The sequence below is a fragment of the Hibiscus syriacus genome, unplaced genomic scaffold, assembly GCF_006381635.1.
Source record: "Hibiscus syriacus cultivar Baekdansim isolate YM2019G1 unplaced genomic scaffold, ASM638163v2 tig00110556_pilon, whole genome shotgun sequence".
Taxonomy (NCBI): Eukaryota; Viridiplantae; Streptophyta; class Magnoliopsida; order Malvales; family Malvaceae; genus Hibiscus; species Hibiscus syriacus.
Genome location: NW_024062779.1, coordinates 454,248 through 474,178, shown reverse-complemented (window position 1 = coordinate 474,178; position 19,931 = coordinate 454,248). Strand labels below are relative to the sequence as shown.

Here is a 19,931-nt window from a genome sequence, read left to right as displayed (position 1 = left end):
TCATTTCATCTAGCCCTTTCTATACTTTTCGTTCTGTTCTCTCCCTTGACCATTTCCAGGCGAAGTTTCGGCCATTTTCATCCCGTCGTCTTAAGCATCATCGGATGCTATCAACTACTTGAACATTTGATCGCGAGTAGAACCCAGATAACCTTACTCTCCCTTCGTCCGCTGACTGGGTGAAACGAGAGAAAACCTCTCGGGATTTTTAAAGGCTCCCGTGGTCCCGTGAAATACTCTGGTAAGCCTCTGACTTTTATTTTCTTGTTATTTTATATTTCCCTCACCGTCGCACGTCGATGTGCCTTCTGCCGCCGCCGTCCCTGAGCTTGTTGGTAGTTACTCCTATGGAAATATTGCAATTCTTTACCGTAGGCAGGCCAACCTTTCTAAGTGTCAGTATGCTTGAAATATGAACTATATTCTGTATGTCTACTGAGATGTCTTTGAATCTACTTGTTCTACAGATTTCAAGGAAAGTTTTATTATTTGTTAGTTCCAAAATTTTCAAATTGGTATACAAACTCAGAATATCTAGTTGAGATGGGCTTTATACGTGTCCTTGTTTGCAAGGAATAACAAGGGTGTTTTCACATATATACTTGTCTGGGTTGATGATATTATTATCATTAGACAATCAAACAAGAAATAGAAGAAGTGATGGCTTGTTTGGGCGCAAAGCTTTTCAATAAAGGATTTGGGTGAACTCCGTTATTTCCTTGGTATTGAAGCTCAGAAATTTGGAGACTTGATGCTTCAAAGCCATAAGAAATATATACTAGAGTTGTTGAGAAGACTAAATTGGATTTGGCGAAACCTACTTATTATCTTTGAATTTTAAATTAATTCAACTTTATATTTTTACGATATACCTTATTATATTATATGGTAGGATATGATTTGATAAAAAAAAGATAATCATTAGGAAATGAAAAAAGCTTATAAATGGGTTGTGATATAAGTGGGGTTTTGGATTTCAACCTGAACAGAAACTGCCCAATTATCGACCATTTTATTTTCGCTAATAAAAAAATCAAACTCTTTATATTTTATTATTTAAAAAGAAAGAAAAAACCTCTTTCAAGGGTTCTCGAGTTAACATTGGTTGTCTTTTCTAACAGATTATCGAAGTAAAAATTCAAATGGGTACCACCGCAGTTGAGAAGACAGCAGATGAGCTTCAGCAAGAGATCGAGGAGCTTCATCGCCAACAACGAGAGGTTTCTGTTTCTTTTCTCTTTGTTTTTTTTCTCTTAAATGTGACTCTACAGTATACTGTTAAGATGCATATTTTTAATTAATCTGTGTATGATATATATAGATTACGGAGAGGCTGAGGGATCCTAGAGGGCTCCGAAGGGGAGGGTTGTCGACATCAGTCCTCGTAACTTCGCATCCAATGGTTCTCGTCAACATGGCTTTCTTCGACCTGTATGTTTATATTTCTCTTTAAGTCTTGTTTATGCTCCTTTTCACCTTCTAGGGCTTATGTAATTTTTTTTTTCATTTTCTTTTCTTAATGCTTGTAGGCGGATAGGACAGATGTAGAACATCAACCTCCGGCTAAGAAGCGATTGTCGTCAGCTGTTGTAAAGGTAAACCTTTTCTTGCTGGATTGAGCAAGACTGTGGATTTACGTACATTTTCTTTGCCCTTCCTTTATACCATTTTTTCTATGGGGTTGAAACATTCTATTACGGCTTTCTTAATTTCGGATTGAAGGTGGAAGATGGAGAGATTGTTGACGACGAAGTGGCAAAGGATGTCAGTGACATGGCTGTTGAAGGATCTGGTCCAGTAGATGAGAGTGAGAAAAAACATTCAACTCTGCAGCAAGATGGTTGGTCTAGGGATGGAAACCAAAGACAGAAGAAGGTTTTTCTGCACTCTAAATTTAAATTTTTTAGAGCCGTGACATTATTTAGGTCCATGAATGCATGATATTTTTTGTTGTCTTTTTTTTTGTTAGGATTCTGAAGTTCCAATTGCAGATCATGTTCCAAGGATTCTTCCCAAGGATGAAGACCCAGGCTTAATTAATAGGAATAGAAGGATGTTGGGGCAACTTTTAGGGACTTTGGAGGTATTTAAGTTGTAATTGCTGTCTTAGGGAATTGATAATGGTTGAAATTCCTTCTCTGGATTGAAACCAGACTGCCTAAACTTTATTAAGTAAAGCAAAGATCTAAAGAAATGGCTTAACAAGAAGCTGTGAGCTGCAAAGTTGCACAACAATTGCAATATAGAGTTCTTTTTTGTAGATAATCAATTTCAGCCTCCCATTTCTGTTTGGGTGCTTTTATGTCAATAGATTCTTGAACTGCAACTTGGAAAACCTATCATTTCCTTGTACTTAACTCTAGTGTAACCTGTTTCTATGTGCTGGCTTTTGTAGATTCATAATAATATCTTCCTTTTGTTTGCATTTTTGCAGAGATTCAGGAGAGAAGATAAGCAACTTTCGGGGACAGAGGCATATATGAGACGATCAAATTCTTTGCAAAGAGTAAGCTTGGCCTTTTTCACACTGTGATTTCTGATTTCTTATGATGAGATCAGTGATTCTTAGGGAATACAAAACAATTATCAATTGGCTAGGAAAAACATTGGGGTTTCCATGAGACTCCTAATTTTATGTCTCTCAAGTACAAATAAATAATCATTGAACAGTTTGGGGATTTGCTGATCACTACATCTTTGGATCTCTTTGTAGGCCGAGCAAAGAGCTCGTGAAGAAAGTGAGAAGCTGAGGCAACAAGAGCGTGAACAGATTGCAGAAAAGAGGAGGAGAGATCTGGTTGTTATTGACCATTATTGATGTTAGTGTTCAATGTAGAAGGAAGTAAATGGTTCTTATTGCTTTTTGCTTCTGTTTTCAGACTCTCAGGGCTCGTGTGGCTGCGAAGGCTGAAGAAAAGAAGCTGGAGTTGTTGTTTCTTCAGTGGAGTGAGCACCACAAAAAGCTTAGCAATTTTATAAGGTATTTATGTATTATCAATTTTAGTGATATATGGTCTCACCTCCTTTGGGGCATAAAATCTTTTCTGCTTTAACATTGCTTTGGCAATGAATGAGTAGCATTAACATCCTCTCTGCATACCCATCTGTTGCAGGTTAATTTTAACTTTGGTCCAGTAGTATCCATATTCACAATTTTATTGAGACAGATAAGTTTCTGATCAAGTGCATATTTGTGTTGAAGCATCCAAAAACAAATTCCTGCTTTCTGGGATTTGGGTAGATTGCAGTAATTCTTGGATAAATTTGGACTAATTTTATTGCTTTTGGAATGTGTTTCAGGACCAAAACCAAGCCTGCAATATATTATTTGCCAACTAAACCATTGAATGAAGATGCGGCCATACGTGAGCAGCAAAAGGAACAAGTAGGTTCTCTCCCCTATTTCTTTAGGCATACTGAGAAAAGTTATAGCATATAAAGAAAAACCAACTTTCTTCCCTTGTTTTATTTTCTTCCAGAAGCTAGGGGTGTCATTTTTTCCTTGTGCTAGTTAGTCTTTTATTAATATGTGATGCTAATGTTAATGATATGTATATATTTGCATTTGCATAACAGGAGTTTCTAGAGTGGAAGGCAGGTAGGAGGGAGGAATTATCTAAATATCAGAAACAGATAGGAGAAGAGTATGTTGGAAACGTGGAGAAGGAGTTGGAGAGGTGGCAAAATGCCCGGAAAGCTTGGAAAGCAAACAATGAAATGAACCTACAAGAAACTATGGACAAGGAATTGGATAGCCACAGATTGGAGCATGGTCCAAAGAAGAGAAAGATACCTGGTGGAAACAACAATGAAGATGAGGAAGATGTGGAAGATATCAATGTTGGGGAGGATGATATGATGGATGATGTGTTGGATGTTGATGATAATAATGGGAGGGCGGATGAGACTTCCAAAGCAGATCTTCTAAACACTAGTCCACTCCCTGATAATGCTGAGCACCCATTACCGTAGAATTGCCGTTGGTTAGGTCAAACTTATTTGAGGTATTTTGTATTTCTTTTTTGTTTTTGTCGTAGACTTCATTTTGGCATGATCAACTTGTTCTTAATGTCACAAATAAGCAACTTTTTTGTTTTTGTTTTAGAACTCATTTTGGTATGACCGTAGAATTCATCTCTTTTCTCTAAGCAAATAAGCAACTTTAGCTCCAACAAATCCCAGGAAAGCAGAGAGTTAGTGATGGAGGGCGTTACGAAAATTAGAGAGTAAAAACAAAATCCCTCCCACAAACGTGAAGGATGGAGCTTACATGATGCAACTGATTTAATAAGAGATGCATCACTTAGTAACCGTGTGGAGCTTAGGTTTTTTGTGATATTGGAACTAAGATACGTGTCTTGGACTTGGATTTCCCTGACGTTCTGGTGACACCATTTTCTTCTCCCTTTTTATAAACTTTCCAATTACATCATTGTTTTTCCTATTGCTGCCTCGGTCATCACTTTTTTTTTTCGTGTGCTCTCAGTTACTGTAAGTGGCATCAATCTTTATTTTATTTTTATTTAATATTAAAAGTTAAATATATATCATTATCAATAATAATAAATACAAAATTGAAGTATAAAATCTAGGGATAAACATAAATTAGTTTATGATTAAATAAAATTTTAGGGATTAAACTAAAATCTATAGGACTTGACATGTTTTTTCTTTTATTAAAATCAAGCAAATTTGATCCGGTCAAAATGATGGTAACGTCATGGATAGGGTGTAAATGAGACGAGACAGATTGTGAACTACTTAAGTTTGATTCAGTCAACACTCGATTTGAATAGAGTCGATTCGAGCTTGAACTCTACTTGAATTCTTGATGAGCCGAAATGAGGTAGTAGATTGAAAAAATAATATATTAATTTTTAATTTTAAAATTAAATTATTAATAATATTACTAGCATTTATAAACGAGGGATGTTTTGTTAGGAGTTGTGGTGGTGTTCTCGTGCTCGCGTGTTTGCCTTGAGGATGTTTAACAGATTCTGATAGTGTTTGCAGTTGGTCTTCGTTGCAGGTTTATCGTATCTCGAGTTGTGGGGATATTTGTCTCGAGTTGTGTTGTTCTCTTGCATAGGATGCACTCTTTTCTTTCACTTAGGGTTAGAAAGGTTTTTAACGAGGCTCCTGTCTCGGTCTTTAAATTTTAATAAAATCATACTTTTGCCGAGAAAAAATTTATATTGTTTTTATAGAAAAATATAATGTAAGGATTTTATGTACTCAATGTTTAAATTCGAGCTTCAATTGAGTTAAGTATGAGAATGTTTAAAGTCGAAATTGATAATTTTAAACTTACTAACTTTCAAATGGAGTCCAACTCCACTAACTTGTTTATATCCCTATTTAAACTTTAAAGTGGAGAGAACGTTAACATTTGTACAGCAATGACCTTAGGTAAAAGATGCAAATTGCAACTGATACTTGTTTTACTTGGTTGGTGATAATGTTCATGGAAGAAACCTGGGGAGCCCTACTTTATAACCATATAGTCGAACATCCTCCTGGACTTTCTGCCTATATTCCCTAAAGCTAAACTTGGTGTAAACCGAGGGCTTGCTGCAACTCTCTATCACCGTTTCATTAGATGGGCAAAGGAAGTATGCAGCCGAAAGCCTCTCTTTTGTTGGATGCGTGACCACACAATGTTCAACACTTGTATAAAAACCATTGCTCCAAGCCTGCACAAACAAGACATCCAACTCAGCGGCTCCTTTACCACTGTGGAAACCATAAACAAGTTTTATGCGAAACCTGAAATAAATCCCCAATGTTGATGAAGAAAGCATCGGGGTTGGGTTTAACAGAAACCCATTTCCCATCTTTCGCTAATCGTAAACCCCCAACCTGATCTTGGTGCAGTATGGTGATGAAGTCGCTGTCGGTGTGTGGCATGATACCATAAATGCCTAAAGGAATGGGGCAGGGTGGGTATCTGTTCAGTCGGAGATAGCAAGTGCTTGGCAAACAACTTTCCTGGAAAAAGCTCGATTTGTGACCTAACTTCTCTGCCAAAATTCCAGCTAGTTTCTGAGCAAGACTGGCAACTTTTGTTGCAAACGCTTCCATTGATGAGCTGGTTAACACAATGACATGGTTAACATTATATACATATAGTTTGAAGAAATAAAGAAAAAAAAAAAGAATCTCCCAACTATGAGGAGGTGGGTCCAATCACACAGTAGGGAGTAGCAGCGTTATAAATTTCTTTTTCTGAAGGTTGCAGTGATACATGTATTGTTGAGGCCACATCAAGGTTGTCAGACTGGAATGAGTTTCCAGCTCGTCTAAATAAAGTTGTGACCTTCAAGTCTGGAAGGTACGTGGCCATGGATAAAAAAGAGAACATGGATGATTCTGATTTTTCATACCCTTTAGGGTGCAAAATGTATCTGTGGTGTAAGTTGATTACAGACACTTATGACCGCCAGAAAAAGCTACTGAAACGTTGAGCAGCTAATTCCACAAAGAGGGTGGCTGACACCTCACACATTTGACCATGGAGCTGTGGCTCCTGATGTTTACATGTGATAATAACTCAGTCTGAAGCTTAGTCCCCAGTACGAGTTGGCAGAGAGATAAGCAGGACCACCGACTTTGGCCATGGAAAACTTAAAAATATAGAGCTCGAGACTTTTTTGATAACCAAGTACACAACCCAGGCAATTCAGAAGGCGGTGTGTTTAACCCTTTCACCACTTGTAACAAAATGAAACATTCAATTTCCCAAATCTGGTGACTACATATTGGGCGTTTAATATCAACCTCATATTTGTTAATTATCAGGACATAAAAGGGAAAGTTATCAAATCAAAATAAGATGGATATAAAAGAAATGTCTGTCTTTCAGTCTTCAGTTGATCACTATAGTATGTGTAACTATATGGATCTAGATTTATTTTTTCAAACTAGAAAACTATATGGATAACATGGAGGAAATCTATATTGTTTTACTATCAATGAAAATTTTAAATTTTACTGTGTTTGGAGGGATAACACTTCTTATCTACAAGGTATACGATAGCGGAATTAAAGGAGTGCTAGAGGGGCCTTATCCCTTCAAGATTTTAAAAATTTGTCAATAGACTTCTTGATTTTTTTTAAATTGGTCCTTTCAAAATATTTTAAAAATCACTAATTCTCTAAAAATTTAATTTTTTATTAATATATATATATATATATATATATATTTGTGAATTAAATGATTTAAATATAAATTTATAAATTGAACTTAAATGATCATAAACATAAGTCACAAATATATAAATTTAAACTTATTTTTTCTTTAAAAAAATTAACTTTTCCCACATGCTAAAATCCAATATGATAAAACATTGATAAGATATTAATGAAATATCATATGAAACATGTATAAAAATTTAGTCTTTCCCTACGTTTTTAATTTTAGTATTACATATGTTATTATTAATCAAATCATATATAGGACTTTTGATTTTATTTTTGTAGACACTAATTTTCGTCCATACTTATATATATATATATATATATATATATATATATATATATATATATATATATATATATAGTTTTTGGAAATTATATAATATATAGTTTTTAAAACATTTTTTGAAAATTATATAATATATAGTTTTTAAAACATTTTAGAAAATTATATAATATATAGTTTTTAAAACATTTTTTGAAAATTATATAATATATAGTTTTTAAAACATTTTAGAAAATTATATAATATATAGTTTTTGAAAACAATTTTAAAAATTATATAATATATAGTTTTAAAAACATTTTGAAAACAATTATATATTATATAGTTTAAAAAAAACATGTTTGAAAATATATATAGTTTTAAAATACTTTTTGAAAATATATTATATTATATGGTTTTGAAAATCATTTTTAAATCATATATAAAATATAATTTTAAAAAATATTATTTATTTATTATTATTATTATTTGTTATTTATTTATTATTTTTTATCTCGTTTCAGGTCCATAGATTAGGTCCAGTAACAGTCCAGATTGAGCTGAACCAGCTCGGTTAGGTTTGGGGTTTGAAAACCCTAATTCATCTCAGTCAAGCGCTGCAAGTTAGTAAACCAGAACCACATGGAATCATCGATATCACAACAATGTCAACGGCCGACCGAGATCCCCGGGACTGACCCATCCCGGGGTGTCCGGCCTTAACGGCCACGAGAGCCTCGTATTTCGGAATAGACAAACGACCGATTAAGACCTATAAATACCGAGAACGGGGTACCCAAAATCGATACTAGAAACCATCAACAACCAACACCATCATCGAGAACCAAGATCCAAAACCACACAGTACCCAAAACACCATCAACATAACAACATCGACCAACAGTAAGACCGAGGACATCACCATCACAGTAAACAGAACCCACAGTAAAACAAGGAGTCAACGTCACCGAAACACAACCATCAACAATATGCAGTAAACAGAACCGAGAGACTACAAAAGCATCGAAACCACACACACAAAAATACCAACAACCAAACACTACAATAAAACCGAGAGAACAAGCAAAACAACGAAACATAAAGACCAAACTGCGAGAACATAAGCAGAAAGGTAAAAGGTCGAGACTTTTGGTTTAGATCTACACCAATGGGGGCATTTTTTGTGTGTTTGGACTTCGGTTTTGGGTTGAGGACGTTGAGAGGGAGTTTTGGTCTAGATAGTTCAGAGAGATCTCTCTCTTAGAGAGAGAGTGCAAGGAAACAAATGAGGGGAAACAGGTGGAGGAATGCCATATTTTGGCCTTAAATAGTGAAATCAAAACGACGCATTTTTGCCCCATATACACCCGTGTTTTTGAGACTTTAGGGGAAATGGCGTTCTAGTCCCCGACCGTTTGTAACCTTTTATTTTAATCACTTCATTAAGTTCCAGTTTATTTCATTTTGGAGTATGCATATTTCAATATTTATATTTTAGTCACTAATGTGAATTAATTTTTTTTTATTTTATTAAATTATTATTTTTCTTTCAAAATTTAACTTTTTTATTTATTATTTTTTTCTTCATTTTTTATGTTTTATGTTTTTATTTTTATCATATTTTTTACTAGCTTCACTTTTTTATCTATTTTTTATCTTTTTCTTTTTCCTTTTTATTTAATATTTTTTCTTCTATTTCTATTTTTATTTATTCATCTTCTTTTTTTGTTTACTTTATTTATTTTTATTTAATATTTGTTATATAACATTTTTTACTTTTTTAGAAGAACTCCAATCGATCAAAGGTAAGTAATTCAATCGAACGTTTTAAATTTTAATTTTAATTTTTAACTTTACGCAACTAAGACAACCGATAAATTAATTGGTATCGAAAGGGCGGTTCAAGGGTGCTAATCCTTCCTTGACCGTAACCGACTCTCGTACTAGACACGTTTCTGGTTAAACGCAGATCAGGTAAGATGGTGTTCAACCCACCTAAATTCGTTTTTAAAATGGTCGGTGGTGACTCTAACCACATTAATTCAAGTTGAAACCCAATTTCGGGGCCCAACTGAAAGACGGCTCCGACAGTTTGACGACTCTGCTGGGGACAGGTAAGTGAGTCAGGCCGAAATTAATTTTCAGTTCTCTTTTTTAGCGAAAGTTATAAATTTTAATTTTAATTTATTTATTCGATTCTAATTATTTACCTTTGATTATTTTTCAAGTAAATAGTTGTACTAACGTTTTTTTATGATTTCAGAATTTTCAAAATTTCCATCTCTAGCTCTATACCCGAGCTCTGAACCCTATTTAAGTGGGGTGAAAGTGACAACTTCGTGTGAATTTATTCACCGTGCGGGCCTAGCAAGTAGCCTTCGGGATTCATATACCTTATGTCTTCGTGTGAATTTATTCACCGTGCGAGCATAAGGGAATGTTTCCTCTCGAGTTTAACTTAGTCCACACAAGCTTGTAATGGGCTTAGGACTAAGGGTCTGGCAAGCCCAAGGGGGCACCAGCAAAGAGAACTCGAGTATCTTTTTAGAACCTAAACCGGGAGAGTATAAGGAATTAGAGCCCACCCCAAGACCTCATTCCAAACCCTAGGCTGCTTTGTTTCCTATTTTATTTTCTGTTCAAAGTATGCGAACTAGACAAATATGCGATTAGGATTTGTTTGAAATTAGCATGCGGGATAGAAATCATGTTCGGGTAGGAATACTAAGCATGTTCGGGTAGATATCATGTGGGGCATGACTTTTATTTTTCATGATTATTTTTTATTATTTTACCTCACTAACTCTCTTTATTTTTTCTCTTTCATTTTATTTTCATTACTTGCATCATTTAAAAGAGGTGTTGATCCACCAAAAGCATGTTTGTTAAACATGAATAATCTGCATTAATGGACAAAAGGTTATAATACAAAGAGATAAAAAGCTCAGAAGCCGTGGTTAAAGAATACTCAGAGGCAAAGGTTGCAGGGGCAAGACGAGGAAAATGTTACTGACCCGGAGAGTCATTTCGAAAACTGCGAGAACAAGATGGCGAAACCCTAGCTAAGCTGGCGACCATTATTGATAAATTCTAGAAACGAGTCGATAAGCTTCGGATGGAGGGCTCCGATGGCACTTTCGTTTGGAACAAGCTCGACATAGAGTGAAAGCCGGAGATGCAGTCCTTCGAGACCTTTTTTGGGGCAAGCAGCTCATCACCTGCACAAGTTTAGCCAAAGGAACCGAAGGGTTCGACAGGATATTCAACCGGGAAAAAAAAGGCGGAAGACGAATCAACTTGTCAGAAGCTGTGTGGGATCTATACCATCAAAAAGTTTTCTGTCTCTTCAGACGTAACACTTTTGCCACCAATAAGGGTTACTCATAATAACAGGCACATTTTTTGGATCAATGCCTCGGACATTTCATGCATCATACATCATGCATTTTGGCATTTTGTTATTTTCTTTGCATTCACATTAACTAACATATACATGTCTCATCGAAGAAGAAAATACTGGATACACCGTCTCAAGCGTTGGACATACCCCATCCACATAACACCTATTTGAAAAAGAAGAGGATGAAAGCCAGAATTACACAAATCGAGGAGAATATGTTGAAACTACAGAAAGAGCTAGAAGACAAGATAAACCAGAGCAGTCGAAATACTCTGGAAGCAATCACAAAGAACCAAGAGTCCTTGGTTGATCAGAACATTGCCAAGTTAGTTGGCATACAACAGACCAGTGCGCCTGGGGCAGATTCACCAGAAGGGGTAACTATACAACCTACCCCGCAAGTGGTTATCTCACCTGAAATCTTACCAGAACTTCGAGCGGACTCATCTGCTGCAAAAGCGAAGCCCTCGGCCTCTATGTTTAACTCTGAGAACAATTCGGGTTATTACTATGTACCAGATTTGGACGAAGAGGACAAAGCGAGGAAGATGGAGGAAAAAATTAAACAATTGGAGGACCAAAATTAAGGTAGTCAAAAGAGACCATGACTACCATGAAATCGATGTCGCAGAACTCAGTCTAGTCCCGGGCTTGGTTATTCCTCCGAAATTTAAGTCCCCAGAATTCGAGAAGTTTGACGGGAACAATTTTCCATCCGCTCACATCACCACGTTCTGCCGAAAGATGACAGAATATGGAGGAAACGACCACTCCTGATCCACTGTTTCCAGGAGAGTCTGTCGGGCTCAGCCATTCGGTGGTACAACCAGTTAAGCCGACCAAATATCAAGACCTGAAAGGACCTGGCCAAGTCATTTCTGGAACAATACAAGCATGTCAATGACATAAGGCCAGATCGAGTTATGATACAAAGCATGGAAAAGAAGCATAACGAGAGTTTCAGGTAATACGCACAAAAATGGAGGGACTTGGCTGTGCAAGTTCATCCACCGTTGGACAAAAAGGAAACCCAAAAACTTTTCTTACAGACCCTGAAGACTCCATACTTTAGACACCTGGTTGCGATCACATCAGGAAGCTTTTCAGACTTGGTGATGGCCGGAGAAATAATCGAGTCGGCCATAAAGCAAGGCAAGATTAAGGATGGGGAGGCCATTAGAAAACCTCCTATGCGAGAGCGGGATGGAGAGATTAACAACATCAACCATGTCAGTAAAGGTGTTACAATCTCCAAACTGAAATCAACTACAGCTGTACCGTCAGGTACTTCTAAACAAGATTCCAGAGAACCAATGAGGGAAAGGGAACATTTCGACCCTCTTCCCATGACATACAAAGTGCTTTACCATCAACTTCTTGACACTCATGTAGTGTCACCATACCCGATAGAACCCATGAAGCCCCCATACCCTAAGTGGTATGATGAGAATGCGCATTTTGAATATCACGGCAGTATCCCAGGGCACACAATTGAGAACTGTTACGTATTCAAAAAAGTCATACAGAAGATGCGTAACCAGAACTGGATTGACTTCAATAACTAGGGGGCATCCAAGTGAGGAAGATCATTTCATCATTTGAGGCATTTTGTTTGAACTTGTTTTTTTTTTCACTTTTTCTCAAGAATAAGTTTTTGTTACTTTAAAGATGTTAAGCATTGAATCACATTTGCAAATTTGCAATTCTTTGAATATCATTTGAATTAAGAAACTCTGTAAATGGTTCAAAGTTACAGATCTTTGACGAAGTAACATGATTTAAAACAAGACTTTGACCTTATCCAGAATATACCCTTAAACACCGTACCCTGCTCTTACAATTAACTATTGTAACCTTTTCCTTTCATAAGGTGCTAACAACATGGGGCATCATTTTGTATATGACATTACTATACTTTTTATTTAAGATGTTCAGTGATGATAATGATCTTCACAGATGGAATAGTCGAGTAAGCAAATCTAGTTTAGGTCAGTTGCTTGGAAATTGAAATCTAAAGATGAAATTTCTTGACTTTTAACAACACCTAGGCTATAACAGGTTCTTCTTGAAAATCTTAAGAAATTAAATCCGTAAAAACTGAGTTATTCCGCTAAGGCAATTGATTATAGAGGAAACTCGAAAGCCCTGGCTTTATGAATAGATTATGTTCAAACCATGACATTGCTCGACACTTGGCAACTCGGTGTTTGCTCCACAGCTATTGTCAGGCTGAAGACTTTGTGATGAGATGAACCATTCAGTTAACCTGATAAAAGTGATTATAATATTAAGCTTTCCCTCTAAAGCAATTGGTTAAACGCCCCAGCTTTATGGATTCAGCTAGCCAGATAACATCAAATTAAATCAAATTTATCTAAGCAAGAAGTTTCGGTAAAATGGACTAAGGGAGTTAAGGAACACCTGTTATAGTCAATTTCACACGAGCACTCAAGAATTTCATTTTTAGACGATATTTCAGCACTACCTTTGTTAGAAGAGCTTACAAGACTTTAACAAATGGAATATTTCAGATGACTGAAATAAAAGGTCTAGTAATTGATCATCCTAGTTGCGTCATTTTGTCCGCACCCAATTAAAATGCCAAACCAAAGAAAAAGCATGTTGCAGTATTTCAAAAAATGACATTTTGGGTTACCGAAACCTTAGAAAGGAAGTCAACCTGAAGTCAACTCATCCATTTGAACATTTGTCAAAGAGCTATAACTCTGAAAGCATTAAAAAGAGCGATTGATTCATTTGATATACTTTGAACTCATGTTTACAATTTGATTCAATTTCAAATAATATTTTACATAATTTTTATCCTTTCCCCTCCTAAAACAAGAAGAAAGAGAAAAATATTTTCAAACAGAACAGTCTCAGATATGAAAGGTCCGTAAAGCTAAAACTCAAAAAGATAATGGGGCACGATCGATTCCAAGAACCAGAATGGCAGACAAAGCACGAGACTCAATCCAGGAAATAACACATAATTCATTCATGTTACATGCATCTTAGACATACTTAGGTGGATCACATTCATCATTTTAGTATACATGATTTTTGCAGTTTTTAGAGTCAAGTTTCGACTTCAGGATGAAGGATACTTGATTCGCAAGCGCCTTTAAAGAACGATGGTGGTTGCTTAACTCAATAGTGAGAAACTACACCTCAACTGACTTGACGTATCTAGAGATCTCAAAGTCAATTTCAGATAAGTTCGAGAACCAATTCAGAACAAATTCAGGTCAGCTTAACTCAACAATGAGCAGTATATTTCCAGTTAATGTCTTCAAGTCAGATTTCAATTCCACAACGGAAGATATCCGGCTATCAAAAGTTATCACTGGACTTTCTTGTAAAAGGGAATCATTCAAAGATCATCTCACTTGGTTTAGACCCGCTCAGAGGAACTACCTGAAGAACTATTACCGACTTAGACCTGTGAAGGGAAGCCATTTTTTTAAAAGACAACATTTGCAGCATAACTCAAGGCTAGAAGGGTTATCTGCCAACAAAGACCTTTGAGTTCGACTACGCTCAGCTCCAAGGCATATCATTTGCAGAATAGCTTAAGTCGAGAAGGGCTATCTGCCAAAGACCCTTAAGTTCGATTACACTCATCTTCGAGGGAAATTATTTACAGCATAACTCAAGGCTAGAAGGGTTATCTGTCACCAAAGACCTTCGAGTTTGACTACGCTCAGCTCTAAGGTATATCATTTGCAGAATAGCTTAAGTCGAGAAGGGCTATCTGCCAAAGACACTCAAGTTCTATTACACTCAGCTTCGAGGGCACATCATTTATAGCATAACTCAAGGCTAGAAGGGTTATCTGTCACCAAAAGACCTTCAAGTTTGACTACGCTCTGCTCCAAGGCATATCATTTGTAGCACAACTTAAGTCTAGAAGGGTTGTCTGCCAACAAAAGACTTTTGAGTTCTACTACGCTCAGCTCAACGACACATCATTTGTAGCATAGCTTAAGTCGAGAAGGGATATCTGCCAAAGACCCTCAAGTTCGATCACACTCAGCTTCGAGGGCATATCATTTACAGCATAACTCAAGGCTAGAAGGGTTATCTGTCACCAAAGACCTTTGAATTCGACTACGCTCAGCTCCAAGGCATATCATTTGCAGTACAACTTAAGTCTAGAAGGGTTGTCTGCCAACAAAAGACCTTTGAGTTCGAATACGCTCAGCTCAACGACACATCATCTACAGTATAGCTTAAGTCGAGAAGGGCTATCTGCCAAAGGACCTCGAGTTCGATTACACTCAGCGTCGAGGGCACATCATTTACAGCATAACTCAAGGCTAGAAGGGTTATATGTTACCAAAGATCTTCGAGTTCGACTACGCTCAGCTCCAAGGCACATTATTTGCAGTATAGCTTCAGTCGAGAAGGGATATCTGCCAACCGAAGACCTCCGAGTTCAATTACATTCAACTCAGAGGCAAACCAAATTTACAGCATAACTCAAGGCAAGAAGGGCTATCTGTCAATAAAATCGTCGAGTTCGGTTCCATTAAGCTCGATGACACCTCAATCACACTACTGTTCGGCTACAATCGAGGTTTTCAAGTCGAGAAAAAGACATGGGTTAACCGTGCCTTAGTGGCAATAAGTCATTTTTGGTAGCATGGCTTAGTTCGAGAAAAGCTATCTGTCAGCGAAGATCTTTCGAGTTCGGTTTCATTCAGCTCGAGGGCCTATTAACCACATGGTGGAGTCAAATAAATATTTTCCAGTCGAATTTTCAAATCAAGGTCTTTAAACCGAGGAAAAGACCGAGGCAGACTACAACGAGAAGCCACATTTCGATTCAAATTCCGGACTACGGCTTCATGTCATTTCAAGATGGACTCAACTTCGCGACGGAGGAGCCATCCACAACCCAATTTGACAGGGAGTTATCCTTCAACTTCACCGAATGAAAATTTGTGTCTTTTTATCTTTGTCCTATTTTTCGTTCTACGAAAAAGGACTAAGAGGGGCAGCTGTAGATACTAATTTTCGTCTATACTTTTTTATACATACATACATACACATACATACATACATACATACATATATATATATATATATATATATATATATATATATATATATATTATAGTTTTTAAAACATTTTTTTGAAAATTATATAATATATAGTTTTTAAAACATTTTTAAAAATTATATAATATATAGTTTAAAAAACATTTTGAAAACAATTATATATATATAGTTTTAAAAAAACATGTTTGAAAATATATAGTTTTAAAATATTTTTGAAAATATTATATTATATGGTTTTGAAAATCATTTTTAAATCATATATAAAATATAATTTTAAAAAATATTTTATTTATTTATTATTATTTGTTATTTATTTATTTATTTATTATTTTTTATCTCGTTTTAGGTCCATAGATTAGGTCCAGTAATAGTCCAGATTGGGCCTGAACCAGCCTGGTTAGGTTTGGGGTTTGGAAACCCTAATTCATCTCAATCAAGCATCGCAATTCAGTAAACCAGAACCACACAGAATCATCGATATCACAACAGTGTCAACGGCCGGCCGAGATCCCCGGGACTGACCCATCCCGGGGTGTTCGACCTAAACGGTCACGAGAACCCCATATTTTGGAATAGACAAACGGCGGTGAAGACCTATAAATACCGAGAACGGGGGTACCCAAAATCGATACTAGAAACCATCAACGACCAAAACCATCATCGAGAACCAAGATCCAAAACCACACAGTACCCAAAACACCATCAACACAACAACATAGACCAACAGTAAGACCGAGGACATCACCAACACAATAAACAGAACCCACAGTAAATAAGGAGCCAACGTCACCGAAACACAACCATCAACAATATGCAGTAAACATAACCGAGAGACTACAAAAGTATCGAAACCACACACACAAAAATACCAGCAACTAAACACTACAATAAAACCGAGAGAACAAGCAAAACAACGAAACACAAAGACCAAACGACGAGAACAGAAGCGAAAGGTAAAAGGCCGAGACTTTTGGTTTAGATCTACGCTGGTGGGGGCATTTTTTGGGTGTTTGGACTTCGGTTTTGGGTTGAGGATGTTGAGAGAGAGTTTGGGGGTGTTTTTGGCAGTGACGACTAACGGTAGTCGGCCGTGGAACGACGTCTCCCTGGTGGGGACTCTCTAGAGAGAGTTCAGAGATCTCTCTCTCTTAGAGAGAGAGTGCAAGGAAACAAATGAGGGGAAACAGGCGGAGGAAGGCCATATTTTGGCCTTAAATAACGAAATCAAAACGACGCAGTTTTGCCCTGTATACACCTGTGTTTTTGAGACTTTAGGGGAAATGACGTTCTAGTCCCCGGCCGTTTGTAACCTTTTATTTTAATCACTTCATTAAGTTCCAATTTTTTCATTTTGGAGCATGCATATTTCAATATTTATATTTTAGTCACTAACGTGATTTAATTTTTTTATTTTATTAAATTATTTTTTTCTTTCAAAATTTAACTTTTTTATTTATTATTATTTCTTCATTTTCTTCATTTTTTATGTTTTTATTTTTTTATTTTTATCATATTTTTTACTAGCTTCACTTTTTTTTATCTATTTTTTTCTTTTTCTTTTTCCTTTTTATTTAATATTTTTTCTTCTATTTCTATTTTTATTTATTCATCTTCCTTTTTTTGTTTAGTTTTTTTTTTTTATTTACTATTTGTTATCTAACATTTTTTATTTTTTTAGAAGAACTCAATCGATTAAAGGTAAGTAATTCAAATCGAACGTTTTAAATTTTAATTTAAATTTTAACTTTACGCAACTAAGACAACCGACAAATTAATTGGTACCGAAAGGGAGGTTCAAGGGTGCTAATCCTTCTTGACCGTAACCGACTCTCAAACTCAACACGTTTCTGGTAAAACGCATATCAGGTAAGATGGTGTCGCCCACCTAAATTCGTTTTTAAAATGGTCGGTGGCGACTCTAACCACATTAATTCAAGTCGAAGCCCAATTCTGGGGTCCAACCGAAAGACGACTTCGACAATTTTATATTTAATATTTAAAAAAATATGAAACTAAAATCTTTTGGAGAATAACCAAAATTTTTGTAACCCCTCTTATATATTCACGAAAATTTAAAGTTTATAGCAGTCATATTTTTAGATTCTTAACTTTCTTTTATAGTTTCAAATTCCTACCAATTTATTCGAGGGCAAAAATAAACCCTATGAAGAAACTTATAGTGAATTTTTTATTTACATAATATTTTTTAAATATTAGCTCTAATCAAAATTTATCTTCATAAAAACAGAGATTGATTAGAAGGAGGCGGGTGGGGTAGTTGCCCTCTTAAAATTTCAAATTCTTATATATTTTAGTTATTTTTTTATTTTTCATCGAAAATATATTTTTCTCCCTAAAATAATATAAGTTTTTCCCTTCATAAAATTTATAAATTTACCCTAACATAAAATTATGCGTTCATCCCTAATTGAGATTATATTTAGGTTTAAGGGTCACCTTTGTCTATGTAGTAGCTCAATTTATTATTTTCGTCTATATCATATTTTCACATCAATTTAGCCCTCAAATTTTTAATTGCATCACTTTATACCCTTCTACTAACTTAAAACCCTAAACTATAAATTCTAAGTTAGTGTTTATGGTTTAAGGTAATATGATTATGGTTTAGTGTTTATAATTTAGGGATTTAAATTAGGGATAGAGTATAAAATGATACAATTGAGTAACTTCGAGGGTTAAATTGATGTAAAAATACGATAGAGGTGAAAATGATAAATTGTGTCTACTATAGGGACAAAAGTTACTCTTTTATCTTATATTTATAGTAAAACATAAACGTATATATAATCAAAGGATTAAAAAGAAGAAAAATATTAAATAATGTTTCAATTATAAATCCTATTAATTCAATTATTATAAAGTTTATTGATTTTATATTATATAAATAGATCATATCTTTATTATTAATTTATCACTAAAATGATATTTGTACTTCATATGTTCCATGACTATTGAGAAAAAGGAAAAAAATTCCATTATAATCTTAAAAATTAAACTTTTATATCTCTGTTAATACTAAAGCTGTATAAAACTTCTTTTTATATCTTTATACCTGAAAATTTTGAAAAAAATAATAACATTTCTTAGGTTTAATACAATCTTAAGCTTAGACACAATTAGGTTAATACCAGAAAAAGAGTTTGTTGTTGTCTTATCTCGTCATTATACTAGTTGGTTCCTTTCCAACCAGAAAAAACATAATATGTGTGTAGCTAAGCTTAAATTACATGCCGACATGAAATATCAGCAGTTATACACAATACAAATTATACTAATAGAAAAAACAAAGGGTTTAACTGTCTTAACTGAGAGAAGGCATAATACGAACAACTGATTTTGTAAACTCGTCAGCTCTTGGTTACTAGTATTTGTTATACCGAATTTGCCAAAACGAAGAGAGGAGATGGAGAGAAAGAGAGATCTTTTAAAAAAAGAAAAAAAAGAAGGGAAAAATATTTCATAAAATAATTGAAAAACCTACCTTGAGATATCGGTAACCGGGATGTGGAAAGCTTCAGACCATGATAATTGGCTTAGCGAAGTAGCAGTTGGAGTGCCCCAACGGTAACTGCCAGCGGAGAAATTAAGGAACTTGTCTTCTCTGCACTTGTTTTGGAAAGGTTGGTTGAACACTCTCACCTGCTCCTCTCTCAACTTCTCCAATAACTCCATCGAGATCCCATGGTTTATGACTTGGAAAAAGCCCCATTCATGTGCTGCCCTAATAATCTCTTCTTTGCACTTTTCTTTCTCCGCCTCGTTCTGGCTTAAACGGCTGAGATCAATCGATGGAAGGTCGCGTTCCTCCACCGTGACATGGGGGCGGTCGTTGTTTGATTTGGTGTTGGCGAAGAGGGGCTTGTAGGTCTCGTGAAGTGGGGGGTCTGGATCCATGTGGAGAGGAGACAAGATTTTCGTTGTTTGGGTTCGATGAAAACTTTAAAAATGGGGTTTCCTTTCCTTTTTCCTCTCACTTTGGACTTTGGA

General features: G+C 35.5%; 1 protein-coding gene and 1 pseudogene across 1 annotated transcript; one reads left to right on the top strand and one right to left on the bottom strand.

The window, feature by feature from the left end:
* Positions 1 to 4: 4 nt before the first annotated feature.
* Positions 5 to 5,265, top strand: LOC120131564 (annotated as a pseudogene).
* Positions 5,266 to 5,462: 197 nt separating this feature from the next.
* LOC120131785 (gibberellin 2-beta-dioxygenase 8-like) lies at positions 5,463 to 19,857 on the bottom strand. The gene is made up of 3 exons (XM_039148698.1): positions 19,426 to 19,857; positions 5,767 to 6,088; positions 5,463 to 5,693 (listed from the first exon to the last, which is right to left on the bottom strand). Exons 1-3 carry the CDS (start codon positions 19,836 to 19,838, stop codon positions 5,463 to 5,465), a joined length of 966 nt encoding a protein of 321 aa, XP_039004629.1. The 5' UTR covers positions 19,839 to 19,857.
* Positions 19,858 to 19,931: the final 74 nt, after the last annotated feature.